This window comes from Neoarius graeffei, chromosome 4 (assembly GCF_027579695.1).
Source record: "Neoarius graeffei isolate fNeoGra1 chromosome 4, fNeoGra1.pri, whole genome shotgun sequence".
Lineage (NCBI taxonomy): Eukaryota > Metazoa > Chordata > Actinopteri > Siluriformes > Ariidae > Neoarius > Neoarius graeffei.
In genome coordinates this window covers 79,550,859-79,569,393 of record NC_083572.1, presented here as the reverse complement: position 1 = coordinate 79,569,393, position 18,535 = coordinate 79,550,859, and the positions used below count along the sequence as shown (strand labels likewise).

The 18,535-nt window shown below is 40.5% G+C and overlaps 1 protein-coding gene across 1 annotated transcript in view; it reads right to left on the bottom strand.

The window, feature by feature from the left end:
• Positions 1–18,535, bottom strand: part of crocc2 (ciliary rootlet coiled-coil, rootletin family member 2) — a 115,386-nt gene that overhangs the window by 14,418 nt on the left and 82,433 nt on the right. The window contains exons 25-32 of the mRNA XM_060919775.1: positions 11,661–11,820; positions 10,834–11,001; positions 10,357–10,741; positions 9,109–9,236; positions 8,559–8,679; positions 8,260–8,423; positions 6,331–6,582; positions 1,655–1,843 (exon numbers count right to left, since the gene is read on the bottom strand). Coding sequence (XP_060775758.1) covers positions 1,655–1,843; positions 6,331–6,582; positions 8,260–8,423; positions 8,559–8,679; positions 9,109–9,236; positions 10,357–10,741; positions 10,834–11,001; positions 11,661–11,820 — 1,567 coding nt within the window. The remainder of the gene's footprint in view (positions 1–1,654; positions 1,844–6,330; positions 6,583–8,259; positions 8,424–8,558; positions 8,680–9,108; positions 9,237–10,356; positions 10,742–10,833; positions 11,002–11,660; positions 11,821–18,535) is intronic.

Here is an 18,535-nt window from a genome sequence, read left to right as displayed (position 1 = left end):
TGTGAGAGAAGCCTTCAGTTGCTTAGAAGTTACCCTGGGGTTCTCTGTGACCTCGCCGACTATTACACGCCTTGCTCTTGGAGTGATCTTTGTTGGTCGACCACTCCTGGGGAGGGTAACAGTGGTCTTGAATTTCCTCCATTTGTACACAATCTGTCTGACTGTGGATTGGTGGAGTCCAAACTCTTTAGAGATGGTTTTGTAACCTTTTCTAACCTGATGAGCATCAACAACGCTTTTTTTGAGGTCCTCAGAAATCTCCTTTGTTCATGCAATGATACACTTCCACAAACATGTGTTCTGAAGATCAGACTTTGACAGATCCCTGTTCTTTAAATAAAACAGGGTGCCCACTCACACCTGATTGTCATCCCACTGATTGAAAACACCTGACTCTAATTTCACCTTCAAATGAACTGCTAGTCCTTGAGGTTCACATACTTTTGCCACTCACAGATATGTAATATTGGATCATTTTCCTCAATAAATAAATGACCAAGTATAATATTTTTGTCTCATTTGTTTAACTGGGTTCTCTTTATCTACTTTTAGGACTTGTGTGAAAATCTGATGATGTTTTAGGTCATATTTATGCAGAAATCTAGAAAATTCTAAAGGGTTCACAAACTTTCAAGCACCACTGTACACGTTGTCAGGTCATCACAGGGCTGACACATAGAGACAAACAACCATTCACACTCACATTCACACCTACAGTCAATTCAGAGCCACCAATCAGACTAACCTGCATGTCTTTGGACTGTGGGGGAAACCGGAGCACCTGGAGAAAACCCATGCAGACACGGGGAGAACATGCAAACTCCGCACAGAAAGGCCCTCACCGGCCACTAGGCTCAAACCCAGGACCTTCTTGCTGTGAGGCAACGGTGCTAACCACTACACCACCGTGCCGCCCTAGTAAGAACGTATCTTTTTTTATTTTTCAAGAATTATTATTATCACATTTTTCACAAATTGCTCCTGTCATTTTGCCAGTTTGTTTACATTCTAAGTGGAAATGATTTTGTTGGACGTTTTGTATAAAGTTTTTATTTATCGAATTTGCAAAAAAATAAAAACAAAAATGCTCTGTTTCTCAAAATCCAGTGAATGTGGATAGAATAAAACAGTTATTCCACTCAATCTCATCGTACATGGCTTATAGCCGACTTGCTGCTATGCACCTCATCAGCTATCAGCTCATGTACGACTCGATTTTGTGGAATGACTGTTCATTCTGTGGTAAACAAAAAAGTGTTAAAAAACAAAACATGCTTGATATTTTAGATTCTTCAAAGTAACCAGTGTTTACCTTGATGATGCTTTGTACACTATCAGCATTATCTTAAACAGCTTCGTGAGGTAGTCACCTGGAATGCTTTTCAATTAACAGGTGTGTCTCGTCAGAAGTTAATCAGTGCAATTTCTTGTCTTCTTAATGCGTTTGAGATCAAACAGTAAATAGTAAATAATAAACATACAGTAAATAGCCCTATTTGTGTCCAAACATTTGAGTGGTACTGTATTTCTCCTTATTAGGTACAACCAAATTCTTTGTAATGCATTAGCATGGGCATTTCATACTTTTACTAATATAGTGTGGGTATTTTGTGCCAACATATTAAGCCTAACAAAGTCCTTCTTGTCCACTGACCTGTAGTGTCCTGCGATCATGCTCGCTGGCAGAGAGAGCGCTCTGAAGCTGAGCGGCCTGCTCCTGTGCAGCTCCTGTGCTGCTGTTACTCTCACTCAGAGCTGCTGTCAAGTTCTGCAGCCTCTCATGCAGCTGAGCCTCCTGAAGCTCAGCACGGGCAAGAGCCGTCGCTGTTCTCTCACTCTCTACCTGTAACGCAGCAAGGAAAATTCGAGTTTCAGTCAAAACACACTGGCTCACGAACTTTACGTGATGCGAATATAATATCTGAACAGATGCTTCGAACAATTAGCACCTAAGCTGCTGAGTTGCCAGTGATCTGAAGGCAGCTTGTACATCACAACTACAGTACCAGTCAAAAGTATGGACACACCTACTCATTCCTATTTTTTGATTGGTACTGTAGGCATATAATGACTAGTTCAATGATGGGGCATGGCGGAGTCATGTAATGTGCCATCCAATAACAGGTTGTCACAAAGTGTTTTATTCCTCTTATACCACAGGAATTTGCCAACAATTAATTTTTTTTTATTCCAGAATGATACATTTTCTTTTTTTTATTTTATTTGGAAAAGCACAAATCCCATGGTGGTCATTTTACAACCCCGATTCCAAAAAAGTTGGGACCAAGTGCAAATTGTAAATAAAAACAGAATGCAATGATGTGGAAGTTTCAAAATTCCATATTTTATTCAGAATAGAACATAGATGACATATCAAATGTTTAAACTGAGAAAATGTATCATTTAAAGAGAAAAATTAGGTGATTTTAAATTTCATGACAACAACACATCTCAAAAAAGTTGGAACAAGGCCATGTTTACCACTGTGAGACATCCCCTTTTCTCTTTACAGCAGTCTGTAAACGTCTGGGGACTGAGGAGACAAGTTGCTCAAGTTTAGGGATAGGAATGTTAACCCATTCTTGTCTAATGCAGGATTCTAGTTGCTCAAATGTCTTAGGTCTTTTTTGTCCTATCTTCCGTTTTATGATGCGCCAAATGTTTTCTATGGGTGAAAGATCTGGACTGTAGGCTGGCCAGTTCAGTACCCGGACCCTTCTTCTACGCAGCCATGATGCTGTAATTGATGCAGTATGTGGTTTGGCATTGTCATGGTGGAAAATGCAAGGTCTTCCCTGAAAGAGACGTCGTCTGGATGGGAGCATATGTTGCTCTAGAACCTGGATATACCTTTCAGCATTGATGGTGTCTTTCCAGATGTGTAAGCTGCCCATGCCACACGCACTAATGCAACCCCATATCATCAGAGATGCAGGCTTCTGAACTGAGCGCTGATAACAACTTGGGTCGTCCTTCTCCTCTTTAGTCCGAATGACACGGCGTCCCTGATTTCCATAAAGAACTTCAAATTTTGATTCGTCTGACCACAGAACAGTTTTCCACTTTGCCACAGTCCATTTTAAATGAGCCTTGGCCCAGAGAAGACGTCTGCACTTTTGGATCGTGTTTAGATATGGCTTCTTCTTTGAACTATAGAGTTTTAGCTGGCAACGGCAGCTGGCACGGTGAATTGTGTTCACAGATAATGTTCTCTGGAAATATTCCTGAGCCCATTTTGTGATTTCCAATACAGAAGCATGCCTGTATGTGATGCAGTGCTGTCTAAGGGCCCGAAGATCACAGGTACCCAGTATGGTTTTCCGGCCTTGACCCTTACGCACAGAGATTCTTCCAGATTCTCTGAATCTTTTGATGATATTATGCACTGTAGATGATGATATGTTCAAACTCTTTGCAATTTTACATTGTCGAACTCCTTTCTGATATTGCTCCACTATTTGTCGGCACAGAATTAGGGGGATTGGTGATCCTCTTCCCATCTTTACTTCTGAGAGCCGCTGCCACTCCAAGATGCTCTTTTTATTCCCAGTCATGTTAATGACCTATTGCCAATTGACCTAATGAGTTGCAATTTGGTCCTCCAGCTGTTCCTTTTTTGTACCTTTAACTTTTCCAGCCTCTTATTGCCCCTGCCCCAACTTTTTTGAGATGTGTTGCTGTCATGAAATTTCAAATGAGCCAATATTTGGCATGAAATTTCAAAATGTCTCACTTTCAACATTTGATATGTTGTCTATGTTCTATTGTGAATACAATATCAGTTTTTGAGATTTGTAAATTATTACATTCCATTTTTATTTACAATTTGTACTTTGTCCCAACTTTTTTGGAATCGGGGTTGTACATAACATCAGCATTACTGCAAGGCATTTCAGTCATTTACATCCAAAACAAAAACTATGTAGCATGTTTGATAGCCATTTCAGCATCTGGCTCGTCCATTGGTTTTCTTTTCTAACAACAGATTTAATTATTTACAACTGAACATGGAAAGCTTTCACTTCTGATTTACAGATTGGGGGGGAAATAAAAAGTGAGCTGTTGTGCAGTAAAAAGGGGGGAGGAAAGAAAAAAAAGGGGGGGGGGGTTACCCAACAGTTTCACTCAGCAATTCTGAAAAATCAACTGAAGTCTGACCGTATAGGTTTAATGTACTTAGTCCATCTTGTCCAAATCCGATAAAATTTTTCTTTTTGGATCTTGAGGGAGAATGACAGTCAGTCTTTCCATAATATAAATTTTGTGTAATATTTCTATCCAGTCATCCACAGTGGGCAGCTCTGGCTTAAGCCATTTCCTTGTAACAGCTTTTAAGAATGATACATTTTCATATATCAGTTTATAATTTCATATAATGCTGCAGGATGTCTGCAAAACAAGTTAATTCCTGTTATCAAATGCATTTGCATTTCCCCCTGTCTCTTGAAGTTAGTAAGACAAATATGCAGCTTGTCATGTTCAACCCACCAAACCAACACTGGAGACTCCTTCCAAAAATGCTAAATAAAAAGCTCCTCACATAAACAAACTGATATCATAATGTCTCATCTCATCTCATTATCTCTAGCCGCTTTATCCTGTTCTACAGGGTCGCAGGCAAGCTGGAGCCTATCCCAGCTGACTACGGGCGAAAGGCGGGGTACACCCTGGACAAGTCGCCAGGTCATCACAGGGCTGACACATAGACGCAGACAACCATTCACACTCACATTCACACCTACGGTCAATTTAGAGTCGCCAGTTAGCCTAACCTGCATGTCTTTGGACTGTGGGGGAAACCGGAGCACCCGGAGGAAACCCACGCGGACACGGGGAGAACATGCAAACTCCACACAGAAAGGCCCTCGCTGGCCACGGGGCTCGAACCCGGACCTTCTTGCTGTGAGGCGACAGCGCTAACCACTACACCACCGTGCCGCCGATATCATAATGTAACTCTAACAATTGATATAAGCATTGATAGAATTTCACCATAAGCAACAATTATTCTATCCACATTCACTGGATATGAGCAATCACATGCTCTGATTGGCTACTCTACTACTAGGCTATTAGTTCATATATGGTGAGTAGAGAAAAACAAAATGGCAGAGTGTGTTGCTGAACCAACCAAGGATGAAATAAAAATTCTCCTCAAAAACACCCCCCCCCCAAATTGTTATCAAGTATTTAAACGAAACAGAAATAGCGAAAAGAATATAGCCCCCCCCCATTTCACCTGTTCCACACTCGAGCCCAGTCGGTGGCAGTAATGCAACTTTAAGTTGGTTTGCCAACCACCAAAAAAAACCTAAAGAAGAAGAAAAAGAAGCAGAAGAAGAAAAAACCCCAAAATAAAAAAAGCAACAAAATATGGAATTTGATGGTAAGAACGTATCTTTTTTATTTTTCAAGAATTATTATTATAGCATTTTTCACAAATTGTTCCTGTCATTTTGCTGGTTTGTTTACATTCTAAGCGGAAATGATTTTGTCAGACATTTTGTATAAAGTTTTTATTTATCGAATTTGCAAAAAATAAAAATAAAAATGCTCCATTTCTCAAAATCCAGTGAATGTGGATATAATAAAACAGTTATTCCACTCAATCTCGTTGTACATGGCTTATAGCCAACTCGGTGCTACGCGCCTCATCGGCTATCAGCTCATATACGACTTGATTTCATGGAATAACTCTTAATTATATATGTTTTTCATCTATTCCCTGTGGAATTTGTTATTAAAGAAATTATAATTTATTAGGGGTGGTTAGCACGGTCACCTCATAGTAAGAAGGGTTCTGGGCTCGAACCTTATGGCCAACTCTGACTTTTCTGTGTAGTGTTTGCATGTTCTCCTCCAGGTGCTCTGGTTTCTTCCAAAAGACATGCGGATTAGGTCAAGTGGCTATTCTAAACTGTCCATAGGTTTGAGTGTGAATGGTTGTTTGTGTCTGTGTTAGCTCTGAGACCTGCCCAGGGTGTGTCCTGCCTCTCACCCAACGTCAGTTGGGATTGGTTTCAGCTTCCCCTATGATCCTGATGGATCAGTGGTACAGACAATGCATGGATGGATAACATATTTGAACAAATGCATTAATACCAATTTTGCAGCTGGAAGTACTGTCAGATCCATGCCCTTCCAGAAGATTAATCAGAATCAATAATTCCACACTGCTGTAGTATATGTTAAGTAATAAACTTGATTGTTCTAAAGAACATACTGTGATATCTTTTTAATGGACCTTTGCTTGATCTATTTTATATCAATAATACAAAAATTAAGGTCTATCAGTTGAGATTACAATAAATGCCTTATCATAACAGTCACCTTGAGCAGAGCCGTGTGCTGCTCGCTCTCTCCCAGTTCCCTCCGTAGACTGGTCACTCTCTCCAGCAGGGCGACACGCTCGCTCTCCAGCTCTCCAGCGTGGAGACGTGAGCGCTGCAGCTCCCCTTCTAGAGCACGATGGTTGATCTCAAACCTGGACGCTCGTTCCTCTGCAGCCTTACAGGTCTCCTTCAGCTTCCTGCACTCCTCAACCAGACTCGCCTCAGACACCTCAGCTCGCTCCAGCTTCTCCTACACACACACACACGCGATATGTTTTAAAAAGAGATGAACTTATTTATTACATCTTCTTTCAGCTGCTCCTGTTAGGGGTCGGCACAGTGGATAATTTGGATCAGCATATTGAATTTAGCATAGGTTTTACACCGGATGCTCTTCCTGATGCAAATCTTGAGACTGGCAATAAGTATGCACTGGTTTGTGCAGCCCCAGTGGCTGGATATTTTTACCTAATCTGTATGTCTTTGAAACATGGGAGGGAACCTACACAAACACAGGGAGAGCATACAAACTCCACACAGAAAAGCCTGCGTTGGCCATGAGTTTCAAACCTGGAACCTTCTTGCTATGAGGCAACAGTGATAACCACTGTACCATCATGCTGCCCTTGTTTGTTACGTATCAATATTACTCAAACACCACAGTGATGGGTGGTAGGTGTGGTTAAATGATATCGGTGCAGAATGTGGACTACAAAGCAGTTGAGGGAATGCTTAATACGTACATTGATAGGCAACATATGCTTTTGACAGAACAGTGATATTCATTGTGTAGACGGTGCTGCAATTAAGTTGTGTCACGTCTGTTCAGGACTCCGATTACCAGAACACCCTGCTGTCTACAGGCATAACCACCACAGACTACAGATCCCAGTACTCGCACACACTTCCTCATTCACACTCGCCATCTGATTGATCATGCACACCTGGACTCAATTCATCCACAACACACTCACAGTATTTAAAGACTCTATGTACACTCACAGCCACACTGCGAAGTGTATGTATACTCTGTGTGATTTACTTCAGTTCGTTACCAGGCTGCAGTTCATTGTCCCTTGTGTTATTCTGGTTTTGACCCTCATTTTGACTTCCTGGGTTCTGATCCTAGTTTTTCCCAGTTTATCCTGTTTGCTGATCGCCTGAACTTTGCCTCCACGTTGACCTTGATTTGGCTTCATGATTTGGATTTGTTTGCTGTGCTTTTATTACAGACTTGTTAACCGCAATCACATCCGCCTCAGAGTCTGCCTGACAAGTTGCATGAGAATGTGTCTGTGCTTGCACAGAATACATGAATGGAAAAGGCAGACATTTGTATAATGGCTAAACATCTTTCCCTTAGGGTGGCACGGTGGTGTGGTGGTTAGCACTGTTGCTTCACAGCAAGAAGGTTCTGGGTTTGAGCCCAGTGGCTGTCAGGGACCTTTCTGTGTGGAGTTTGCATGTTTTCCCTGTGTCTGCGTGGGTTTCCTCTGGGTGCTCCAGTTTTCCCCATAGTCTAAAGACATGCAGGTTAGGCTAATTGGTGGCTCTAAATTGACCGTGACCGTGAGTGTGAGTTATTGTTTGTGTCTATGTGTCAGCCCTGCGATGATCTGGCCATTTGTCCAGCGTGTACCCCGCCTCTCGCCCATAGTCAGCTGGGACAGGCTCCAGCTTGCCCATGACCCTGCACAGGATAAGCGGTTACAGATAATGGATGAATCTTTCCCTTAGGCTGAGCTGAAGTGAAACGTTAGTGTGTTGATAAAGAGAAGATGAATGAAATGATAAAGTGGCAGAAACATATTTTTGAAATAAATTATACTACAGCGAGTGCATATAACACTGTCAATTTGATTACAGTTTCTTATGTTGTTGATCCTCTTCAGAATAACCAGAATGTGTTTGAGTGGCCGAGTGGTACCTGTAGAGCTTTGGTTCCTGCCTCGGCTGATTGCAAGCTAGTCTTGAACCTGGACAGCTCCTTTCCCATGATCCTCCTCTCTCTGTCTCCACAGTGCACTGCATCCTCCTGTAGTGTAAGTGAGGCCTGAGCTGTCTCTAAACGCTCTGCCAGATCACGTTTCCCTACACACACACACACACACACACAGAGTGGCATTTACAAGGATACACCCTATCTGAATTTAATGTTTTAACATTAAACAGTCATGGCAGTTGGCATTGTGGTAGCACTGTGGTGTTGAAAGATAGAGGTCCAACCCTGCTCCAGCTCTTTTAGTGTACGCTTCATCTGTTGGACTCGAGCATTGCTCTTCTCGTGACTAGTCTGGAGATCTGTCAGTTGCCTGCTCAGATTTAGCACCTGAGACTGGGCCTCATCCTATAAGAGACAGATATTTCAGCTCACATTCAATACAAACTAGGCATTTCAGTCCAATTTCAAAACAAATAATACATTATTGAATACATAAAGTTTTAAAGAGAGTAAGAAAGTGAAGTCATGTTTCAGTACATAGAAATATTTCTGTCTGTATTCAGTATAAAACAGACATTTAAGTCTATTTTAAGTAAAAAAGGGACAATTTTGTCCACATAAAGTGAGTAGGAAACACAGCTTGTTTCCTCGGAATGGATTAATAAATAAAATGCAATTTTTAAAGGATATGATTCTTTTGGCTGCTAGTCAGTATGCCTGGGATACCAATCCCCTATGCGGAGGAAACACTGCTAACAGTGTCCTGAGTAATTTTATGGTCATATTAAAGTGTGTGTGTGTGTGTGTGTGTGTGTGTGTGTGTGTTTCCCCTACCCTCTCTCTCTGGGTGTCTCTGAGCTCCTGCTGGAAGTTACGCAGTGCCATTTGCACAGAGTCCAGATCCAGCTCTCCGTCTTCTCCAACAGATCGAGTTGGAGAAGAAGTAGATACACAATCACTTCCTAAACAAACAAATAGATAACATAATCTTAGACACACATGCATGCACATACATACAGTATCTATTAAAATGTTTATAACTAATTATATATTTTTTATAACTTATAAGAAAGCATTAAAATCATTTGGCTTTCACAATTTTTTTTTTGTCATACAAATACTGTAGCATTACTATTAAAGCTAGACGGCCTTTCAATTTCGTAAAATCGGTGAAATTTAGTTCTCTCTGAAATTTGGTCATTGTGATATATGTTTATTTCTGTAATATCTCACAAAACATCAGGCCATTCTGTGGCTGGGAAGTTATTTAAGTTGAGCGGATTCCATAGCAAATAATATGCATGAAATCGGTCGTTTCGTGCAGTCAAGCAGACAGAGGAAGTCTGTATGCGCATGCGCAGATTTACCTTCTTCTTCTTTAGGGTTTTACGGCAGCTGGCATCCACACTGTTGCATTACTGCCATTTACAGGTTTACCGTGACCGTGCACTGACAGTTACATTATTCTGTTGCTAAATGAACAGCTAATCACACCGAGGTGCTCGCTGACCGCCGATATTTATTAATTTGGTCCTGCGTTTCCTTTCCATCGCAACATAACGTCTTTTCTTCTCATTTCTCCTGTTTCAAATTTGTATCCCACAATGCCTTGCGTCAACAGGGAAAGCCAACCATGTGATACATGATGCAGTATCTTGAATTGGGTCATGGTGAAGCAGGAAAAAATAGTGGAGAATTTAGGGCCACATAGCCCTAAATTCATTAATTGTTCTATTTAAAAAAAAACTAATAAAACTGGAAGTCTGTGATTCGAATTCAGTAGCTTTCGGTCCACTAAACAAAAATAATTGGGTGTCAGGGAAAATTCTTTTTTTGACCTGCATTTGAAAAATCTGAAAGGCAGTCTACCTTTAACATTTGCTCTGCTTAAGTATAAAATTAAATGCTCAATAAAATAATAACTGAAACTCCAATGAAAGTGTTTAACACGTGTTTGCATAAAGACCACCATGTTCCTATTAGTAATTATTTTTAGAATACTTTTAGTATTTTTGCACAATGTTGTATCTGACTGTTTGCATTTTCTGTTTTTAAATGAACTTGTGTTGAATTGTGCAGAACCTTTCGAAGGAGAGTGAGTTCTCCACGGTGACGGGTTCCTTCCTCTTGGTCTCGGTGTGGGTGACCTTGCTCCACGCCTGATGCCCAGAGTGCGTCTAAGAGCAGATGTCAGACCGCTCAGCTTGTGTTCCAGATCAGTGCGGTTGGAATCAGTCTTTGCCAGCTGCTCCTCCAGACCCTGAACTCTCCCCTGTGCCAGGCTCAGCTCCATATTCAGCTCTCTAACCTGCACCTGCTCCTCCTGTAGAGCTGCCTCTAGACGGGCAATCTTTTCCTGCTGGCACTGCTGGCTCTGCTGAATGCTGACTTCACGCTGATGCTGGGCATCCCGCTCGACACGCTGCACTTCCTCTAGCTCAGACACACGCCGCTGCAGGCCTGCCATCTACCATGAACATATATGCAAGTTACCTGTGTGCATTTTCTAGTTTTACTAATTAGATGAGTGTAGTGTGTTTGTGTTAATGCCTATCTCACCTCCTTCAGTGCTGCCTCTCTTCCTGCATCACTCTCCAAGACTCTCTGTTTGAGGGCAAAGTTGTCTCTCCTGCCCTCCTCTTCTTTCTGCTCCTCCTGAGCTAGACGAGCCTGAACTACACTCAGCTCCTGACTCCGCTGGGTATACTCTGTCTCTAGGGTCTTTACCTATACACACACACACACACACACACACACACACACACACACACACAGAGGTAAGCAGGCTCCTACAGGGTAATATCCAAGTGTCATATTATATATCAATACCAGTTCCATGACTTCTCACTGTGACTATATCTACAGTGTATGGACCATCACACCCATGTGTGCTTTTTGCACATCCCATTCAGATTTAGTCCCTCTTTGCTGTTATAATAAACTCCACTCTTCTGGAAAAGCTTTCTACTGGATTTTGGAGTGTGGTCGTGGGGATCTGCCCATTCAGCCACAAGAGCATTAATGAGGTCAGGCACTGATGTTAGGTAAGGAGGCCTGGGGTGCATTTGGGGTTCCAGTTGATCCCAAAGGTGTTCACTGAGGATGAGGTCGGGGCTCTGTGTAGGATACTCGTTCCTCCACAACAACCTTGGCAAACCATGTCTTCATGGACCTCACTTTGTACACAGGGGCATTGTTAGGCTAAACTGTTACTGGACTAGGCCTCTTAGTACCAGTAAAGAGAAACTGTAATTCTACAGCATACAAAGACAGTTGTGTGTTTCCAACTTTTTAGCATCATTTTAAGGAAGATCCACATACTCTAATGGCGTGATGGTCAGGTATTCACAAACCTTTGGCCATATAGTGTAAGCACGTGCACTGACCTTTCGGCGTAGCTCTTGCAGTTCTCGGCGGACCTGCAGGTGCGTTTTCTCCAGATCACGCAGGCTGGACCTCAGTTTCAGTGCCTCCTGCTGAAGGGAGGACTTACACTCCTCTAGGATGACCAGTCTCTGCTCCCTCTCCTCCAGAGATCTCTTCAGACTGAGTGAGACAGTGATTAACATAATCATCACAACTATGATACTTGACAATCAGCCGTAATATTCAGTACGTGCAAAATATTAGATTACAATATGTGGGTCATTCTGGAATTCGGGGTACATTTCGCGTCTCTGAGATAAACCTTTTGTTATTTTCCACAAAAGAAATCTTTATTGAATCAGTTTTGAACAATAATACAAATTATGACAAACTTTCACCAACAGCAATGCTTGATGTACATTTGAGACTCAATTTATCCATAAAACATTAACTAAATGACTCCTAACTCTCCCCCCACATTATTGGCTCTCTTCATCTACTGACTCTTACATTCAACTTGAATAAACAAAGTGATTCAGTCTAACAATCTGTTTTTTGGGGCTTACAGTATTCTATTAACTGTTATAAAATCAATTGCATAGAAAGTCTATTTTCTGTATTATGTGAAATTTCAGTAATACTTTTTTTTAATTCGCCAAATGTCCTTGTCAACTCTGTTAACTCTGTTATAAAACCGCATAAAATCCACAAAGACTTTTAATATTATGCATGCCATCTGCACCTAGAGAGGTCCCTTCCTCTGACGGGAAACTTCAGAAAGGCAGTGAGGTGTGTTATATTTCTTCTCTCATTAATTTGAACAAAATCTTGAGGATACGCCAACAGTACATTAATTATTCGTCAAATCTGTTATTGTGATATTGGAATGAACTTCTCACTCATTTTTAAAAAAACAATAATACGATTAAAATCCATAAAACTCTGTTTTTGTACATGCCCTGTGGTAGCTAGTTTGAGCTTGGCATGTGAGGTTAAGACACAAAATGGTGGAAAATGTCAACTCTGTTATCACCAATTCTGTTAATGGATTGCCCAGGTTAACGATAACAGAGTTGACAATGACAGGGTCAATGACAGGGTCAACACTTGAAATGTACCCGCAATTATAGAACGAGCCATGTACAGTTTGTTGATGTTTGAGTCTTCACCTTCTTCTCATTCACATATCTTATTTGTCGAACAATTTTTTTTATCTTTGCTTTTCTGCAACATCTTACTGCAATTGACAGCAAAGAGAAAAAAGTGTTTATCTTTAAAAGCAATAATCTAAAGACTACTGAAAAACTCCTGTCCTGGGAACTCCATACAAGCAATATCCGGCAACCTGAGAAGTATGAGCTGCATCCAGGTAAATTTATGAAATGTTAATAATAAAGGTTGATAAGTTGTTTTTTTTAATGTAAGTCACAGAGTTATGTCCCCAACTCTGAAAACAGCCCTTAGTTTACCTGTATTGTTGTCATATTTGTAAATGAACTGCTTCTCTGCATAAGCCTTCAGTCTCTGTTGTACGCCTCTATATTAAGGTTGAGAAATTTAAATCCCAACATGAAGTTTTGAACTAAGAAACTCTTGTTGGCCAAAACTGACAAATATCAATCAGAAAACCAGAGCAGTAGTAGAAATAAGAGGCTAAGCTAGACAGTCAGATCTAATGTCTATATTAATATCAACTTGGGGCTATTGAACTATTAATGCTCATGTGGGTCAGGATGAGGTTGAGTTTTGAGGCTGCACATAAAGCATATCATTTGCAACCATTCGATGATGATTAATGATAATGTTTATTAATAGTTATCTTCCTGCTGGGTTGAGAAAATGTTAACCTTCTGAAAATCTGAGTGAACTTCAAATGTTCTGGACAGAGACTCTGGCTGGTAGTAATCCTCTTTTACATCGGACAAAAACAGTGTGAATCATACAGTGGATATAAAAAGTATACACACCCCATTCAAATGAGAGGTTTTTCTGATGTAAAAAAAATGAGACCACGATAAATAATTTCAAAACTTTTCCCACCTTTAATGTGACCTATAACCTGTACAATTCAATTGAAAAACAAACAAATCTATTAGGGGGAAAACATAAAAAATAAAAAAACATACAATAAGCTAGCTGCATAAGTGTGCACACCCTTAAACTAATACTTTGTTGAAGCACCTTTTGATTTAATTACAGCATTCAGTCTTTTTGGGTCGGAGTCTATCAGCCTGCCACATCTAGACTTGGCAATATTTGCCCACTCTTCCTTGCAAAAGCGCTCCAGATCTGTCAGGCATCTCTTGTGCACAGCCCTCTTCAGGTCACCCACAGATTTTCAATTGGATTTAGGTCTGGGGTCTGGCTAGGCCATTGTCATACTGAAAGATGAAATTCCTCTTCATCTTCAGCTTTCTAGCAGACACCTGAAAGTTTTGGGCCAAAATTGACTGGTATTTAGAACTGTTCATAATTCCCTCCACCTTGACTAAAGCCCCTGTTCCAGATGAAGAAAAACAACTCCAAAACATGATGCTGCCACCACCATGCTTCACCGTGGGTATGGTGTTCTTTTGGTGATGTGCAGTGTTGTTTTTGCGCCAAACATACCTTTTGGAATCGTGGCCAAAAAGTTCAACTTTGGTTTCATCGGATCATAACACATTTTCCCACATGCTTTTGGGAGAGTTGATGTAATTTTTTTGCAAAATGTAGCCGGGCCTGGATGTTTTTCATTGACCCTCATAGTCCAGACGTATGGAGAATACGGGAGATTGTTGTCACATGTAGTACACAACCAGTACTTGTCAGAAATTCCTGCAGCTCCTTCAGTGTTGCTGTAGGCCTCTTGGCAGCCTCCCTGACCATTTTTTGTCTTGTCTTTTCATCAATTTTGGAGGGACGTCTAGTTCTCATGAATGTCACTGTTGTCCCATATTTTCTCCACTTCTTGATGACTGTCTTCACTGTGCTCCATGGTATATCTAATGCTGTGGAAATGTTTTTGCACCCTTCTCCTGACTGATACCTTTCAACAATGAGATCCTTTTGATGCTTTGTAAGCTCTCTGTGAACCCTGGCTTTTGCTGGAGGATGCAACGGAGTAAATGACTGAACTTTATTTAGGGTTAATCAGAGTCATTTTAATTGATGGCAGGCATGAACCCAAAAAGACTGAATGCTGTAATTAAATCAAAAGGTGCTTCAACAAAGTATTATTGGGTGTGCATACTTATGCAACCAGCTTATTGTACATTTTTTATTTTTTATGTTTTTCCCCCGAAAAGATTTGTTTTGATTTTCAATTTAATTGTACAGGTTATAGGTAACAATAAAGGTGGGAAAAGTTTTGAAATTATTTATCGTGGTCTCATTTTTTTACATCAGAAAAACCTATCATTTTAACGGGGTGTGTACACTTTTTATATCCACTGTAGATAGAGTCTAATCTATTTTGAACGTATACAATAACAGGGTGTCTGATGTAGTCCTGTTTTTCAACATACTCCCATATTATACAGTGGTGCTTGAAAATTTGTGAACCCTTTAGAATTTTATATATTTCTGCATAAATATGACCTAAAACATCATCAGATTTTCACACAAGTCCTAAAAGTAGATAAAGAGAACCCAGTTAAACAAATTAGACAATATTATATTTTGGTCATTTATTTATTGAAGAAAATGATCCAATATTACATATCTGTGAGTGGCAAAAGTATGTGAACCTCTAGGATTAGCAGTTAATTTGAAGGTGAAATTAGAGACAGGTGTTTTCAATCAATAGGATGACAATCAGGTGTGAGTGGGCACCCTGTTTTATTTAAAGAACATGTTTGTGGAAGTGTATCATGGCACGAACAAAGATGATTTCTGAGGACCTCAAAAAAAGCGTTGTTGATGCTCATCAGGCTGGAAAAGATTACAAAACCATCTCTAAAGAGTTTATCCACAGTCAGACAGATTGTGTACAAATGGAGGAAATTCAAGACCATTGTTACCTTCCCTAGGAGTGGTCGACCAACAAAGATCACTCCAAGAGCAAGGTGTGTAATAGTCAGCGAGGTCACAAAAGACCCCAGGGTAACTTCTAAGCAACTGAAGGCCTCTCTCACATTGGCTAATGTTAATGTTCATGAGTCCACCATCAGGGGAACACTAAACAACAATGGTGTGCATGGCAGGGTTGCAAGGAGAAAGCCACTGCTCTCCAAAAAGAGCATTGCTGCTCGTCTGCAGTTTGCTAAAGATCATGTGGACAAGCCAGAAGGCTATTGGAAAAATGTTTTGTGGACGGATGAGACCAAAATAGAACTCCTTGGTTTAAATGAGAAGTGTTATGTTTGGAGAAAGGAAAACACTGTATTCCAGCATAAGAACCTGATTCCATCTGTGAAACATGGTGGTAGTAGTATCATGGTTTGGGCCTGTTTTGCTACATCTTGGCCAGGACGGCTTGCCATCATTGATGGAACAATGAATTCTGAATTATACCGGCGAATTCTAAAGGAAAATGTCAGGACATCTGTCCATGAACTGAATCTCAAGAGAAGGTGGGCCATGCAGCAAGACAACGACCCTAAGCACGCAAGTCATTCTACCAAAGAATGGTTAAAGAAGAATAATGTTTTGGAAGGGCCAAGTCAAAATGACCTTAATCAAATCGAAATGTTGTGGAAGAACCTGAAGTGAGCAGTTCATGTGAGGAAACCCACCAACATCCCAGAGTTGAAGCTGTTCTGTATGGAGGAACGGGCTAAAATTCCTCCAAGCTGGTGTGCAGGACTGCTCAACAGTTACCGGAAACGTTTAGTTGCAGTTATTGCTGCACAAGGGGGTCACACCAGATACTGAAAGCAAAGGTTCACATACTTTTGCCGCTCACAGATATGTAATATTGGATCATTTTCCTCAATAAATAAATGACCAAGTATAATATTTTTGTCTCATCTGTTTAACTGGGTTCTCTTTATCTACTTTTAGGACTTGTGTGAAAATCTGATGATGTTTTAGGTCATATTTATGCAGAAATATAGAAAATTCTAAAGGGTTCACAAAATTTCAAGCACCACTGTATGGCTATTATTGCATATTGTGTATATAAAATTATCACCCTACCCTACAAATACACCCTACGTATGTTGTAACAGCACAGATTGGTAATTAATACAGTTGATGCCAAAAGTGGGCAGCATGGTGGTATAGTGATTAGCACTGTTGCCTCACAGCAAGAAGGTTCTGGGTTCAAGCCCAGTGGCCAACAAGGCTGACCTTTCTGTGTGGAGTTTGCATGTTCTCCCTATATCTGTGTGGGTTTCCTTCGGGTGCTCCAGTTTCCCCCACCGTCCAAAGACATGCAGTTAGTTTAACCTGGGGCGGCTTTGGGCTGAAGTGCCCTTGAGCAAGGCACCTAATGTCCAACTGTTCCCCAGGTGCTGTAGTATAGCTGCCCACTGCTCTGGATAAATGTGTGTGTTCACTGCTTCAGCTGGGTTAAATGCAGAGGAGGAATTTCACTGTGCTTAAGTGTACATGTGATCAAGAAAGTGTGTTCTGTGTTCTTCTTTAAGTTTACAACTCCACTCATTTCATGTTATGATACATTTCCTCTATTAAGTCAATTAAGGTGTCTATTTCCATAAAAATCATTTCAGAATAATAGCTAAGACTTATTTCAGCTTTTATCTTCTCTATCAGATTTTCAGATTTGGTGGCATTACTTTTAATTTTGAAATAAACACTTTTGGTAGCTTTCTACAAACATCTCACAATACTTTGCTGGAATATTTGCTCATTCCTCCTGATAGAACTATGTAACTCAGTCAGGTTTTTGGACCTCCTTGCTCTAACATACAATTTTCTATTGGATTCAGGCCAGAGCTTTGTAATGGCCACTTCAATACTTCCACTTTGTTGTCTTTAAGCCATTTGATTCCAACTCTGAAGGTATGAGTAGGATCATTGTTGTGCTGGAAGACCCAGTTGCGACCACATTTTAACTTTTTTTTTTCCTGGATGATGTCTTAAAGTGTTACTTCAGCATTCTTGATCATCCTCCTTCCTCAAGATGCATGATATTTTCTGAAGTGCAGCAGTCCCTCAGCCTGATGCTGCCACCCTCATGCTTCACAGTTGGTATGGTGTTCTTTGAATTAAAAAACTCACCTTTCCCCCTCCATACATAAAACTGACTATCATGGCCAAATGGTTCAAGTTTTTGTTTCATCTCACTCGCAAACACTTCACAGGAAATTTGCCTCAGTAAAATTTTCTCAAATTGAAGAAAATTTTACTCTACGCCAGATAACATTTGGTCCCTCTCGAAAAAGAGTAAAAGTTACTCTTTTGATAGAGCTGCTGTTCCAGAGTCAACTCTCCTCAATTCAGTGTTAATATTTTACTCTTTGTGGTGGTATTTGACTCTATTCAGTGTGTCTTGAAATTAACTCTTGTACTATTTAATCAGTTCAGAGCCACAACCTACTCTGTTACACAATTACTCTGTGATTTTGCCCCTACTCCAACTCTAAATTTTACTCTCAAAGCTTAGACCCCGTCCACACGTAGCCGGGTATCTGCTAAATCGAAGATATTTTTCTACGTTTTGGCCTGTCATCCACATGAAAACACATCAAAAACGAATATTTAAAAAAACTCCGGGCAAAGTGAAGATTTTTGAAAACTCCGTGTATGCCTTTTCGTGTAGACAGAGATAACCGGAGTTTTGCGTTTTAGAACGTCACAATCTGTGCCAAAAAAATGACAACAAATCTGCCCTGACGTCAAACATGTGACCTTTGTTTACTGCAGAAGCCATATTAAGCATGGACAAAGAGTAATGGATCGGAGTAGTGCCTTGAAAGCGTTAATTATTGTGCAGGTGCTATTTACATGT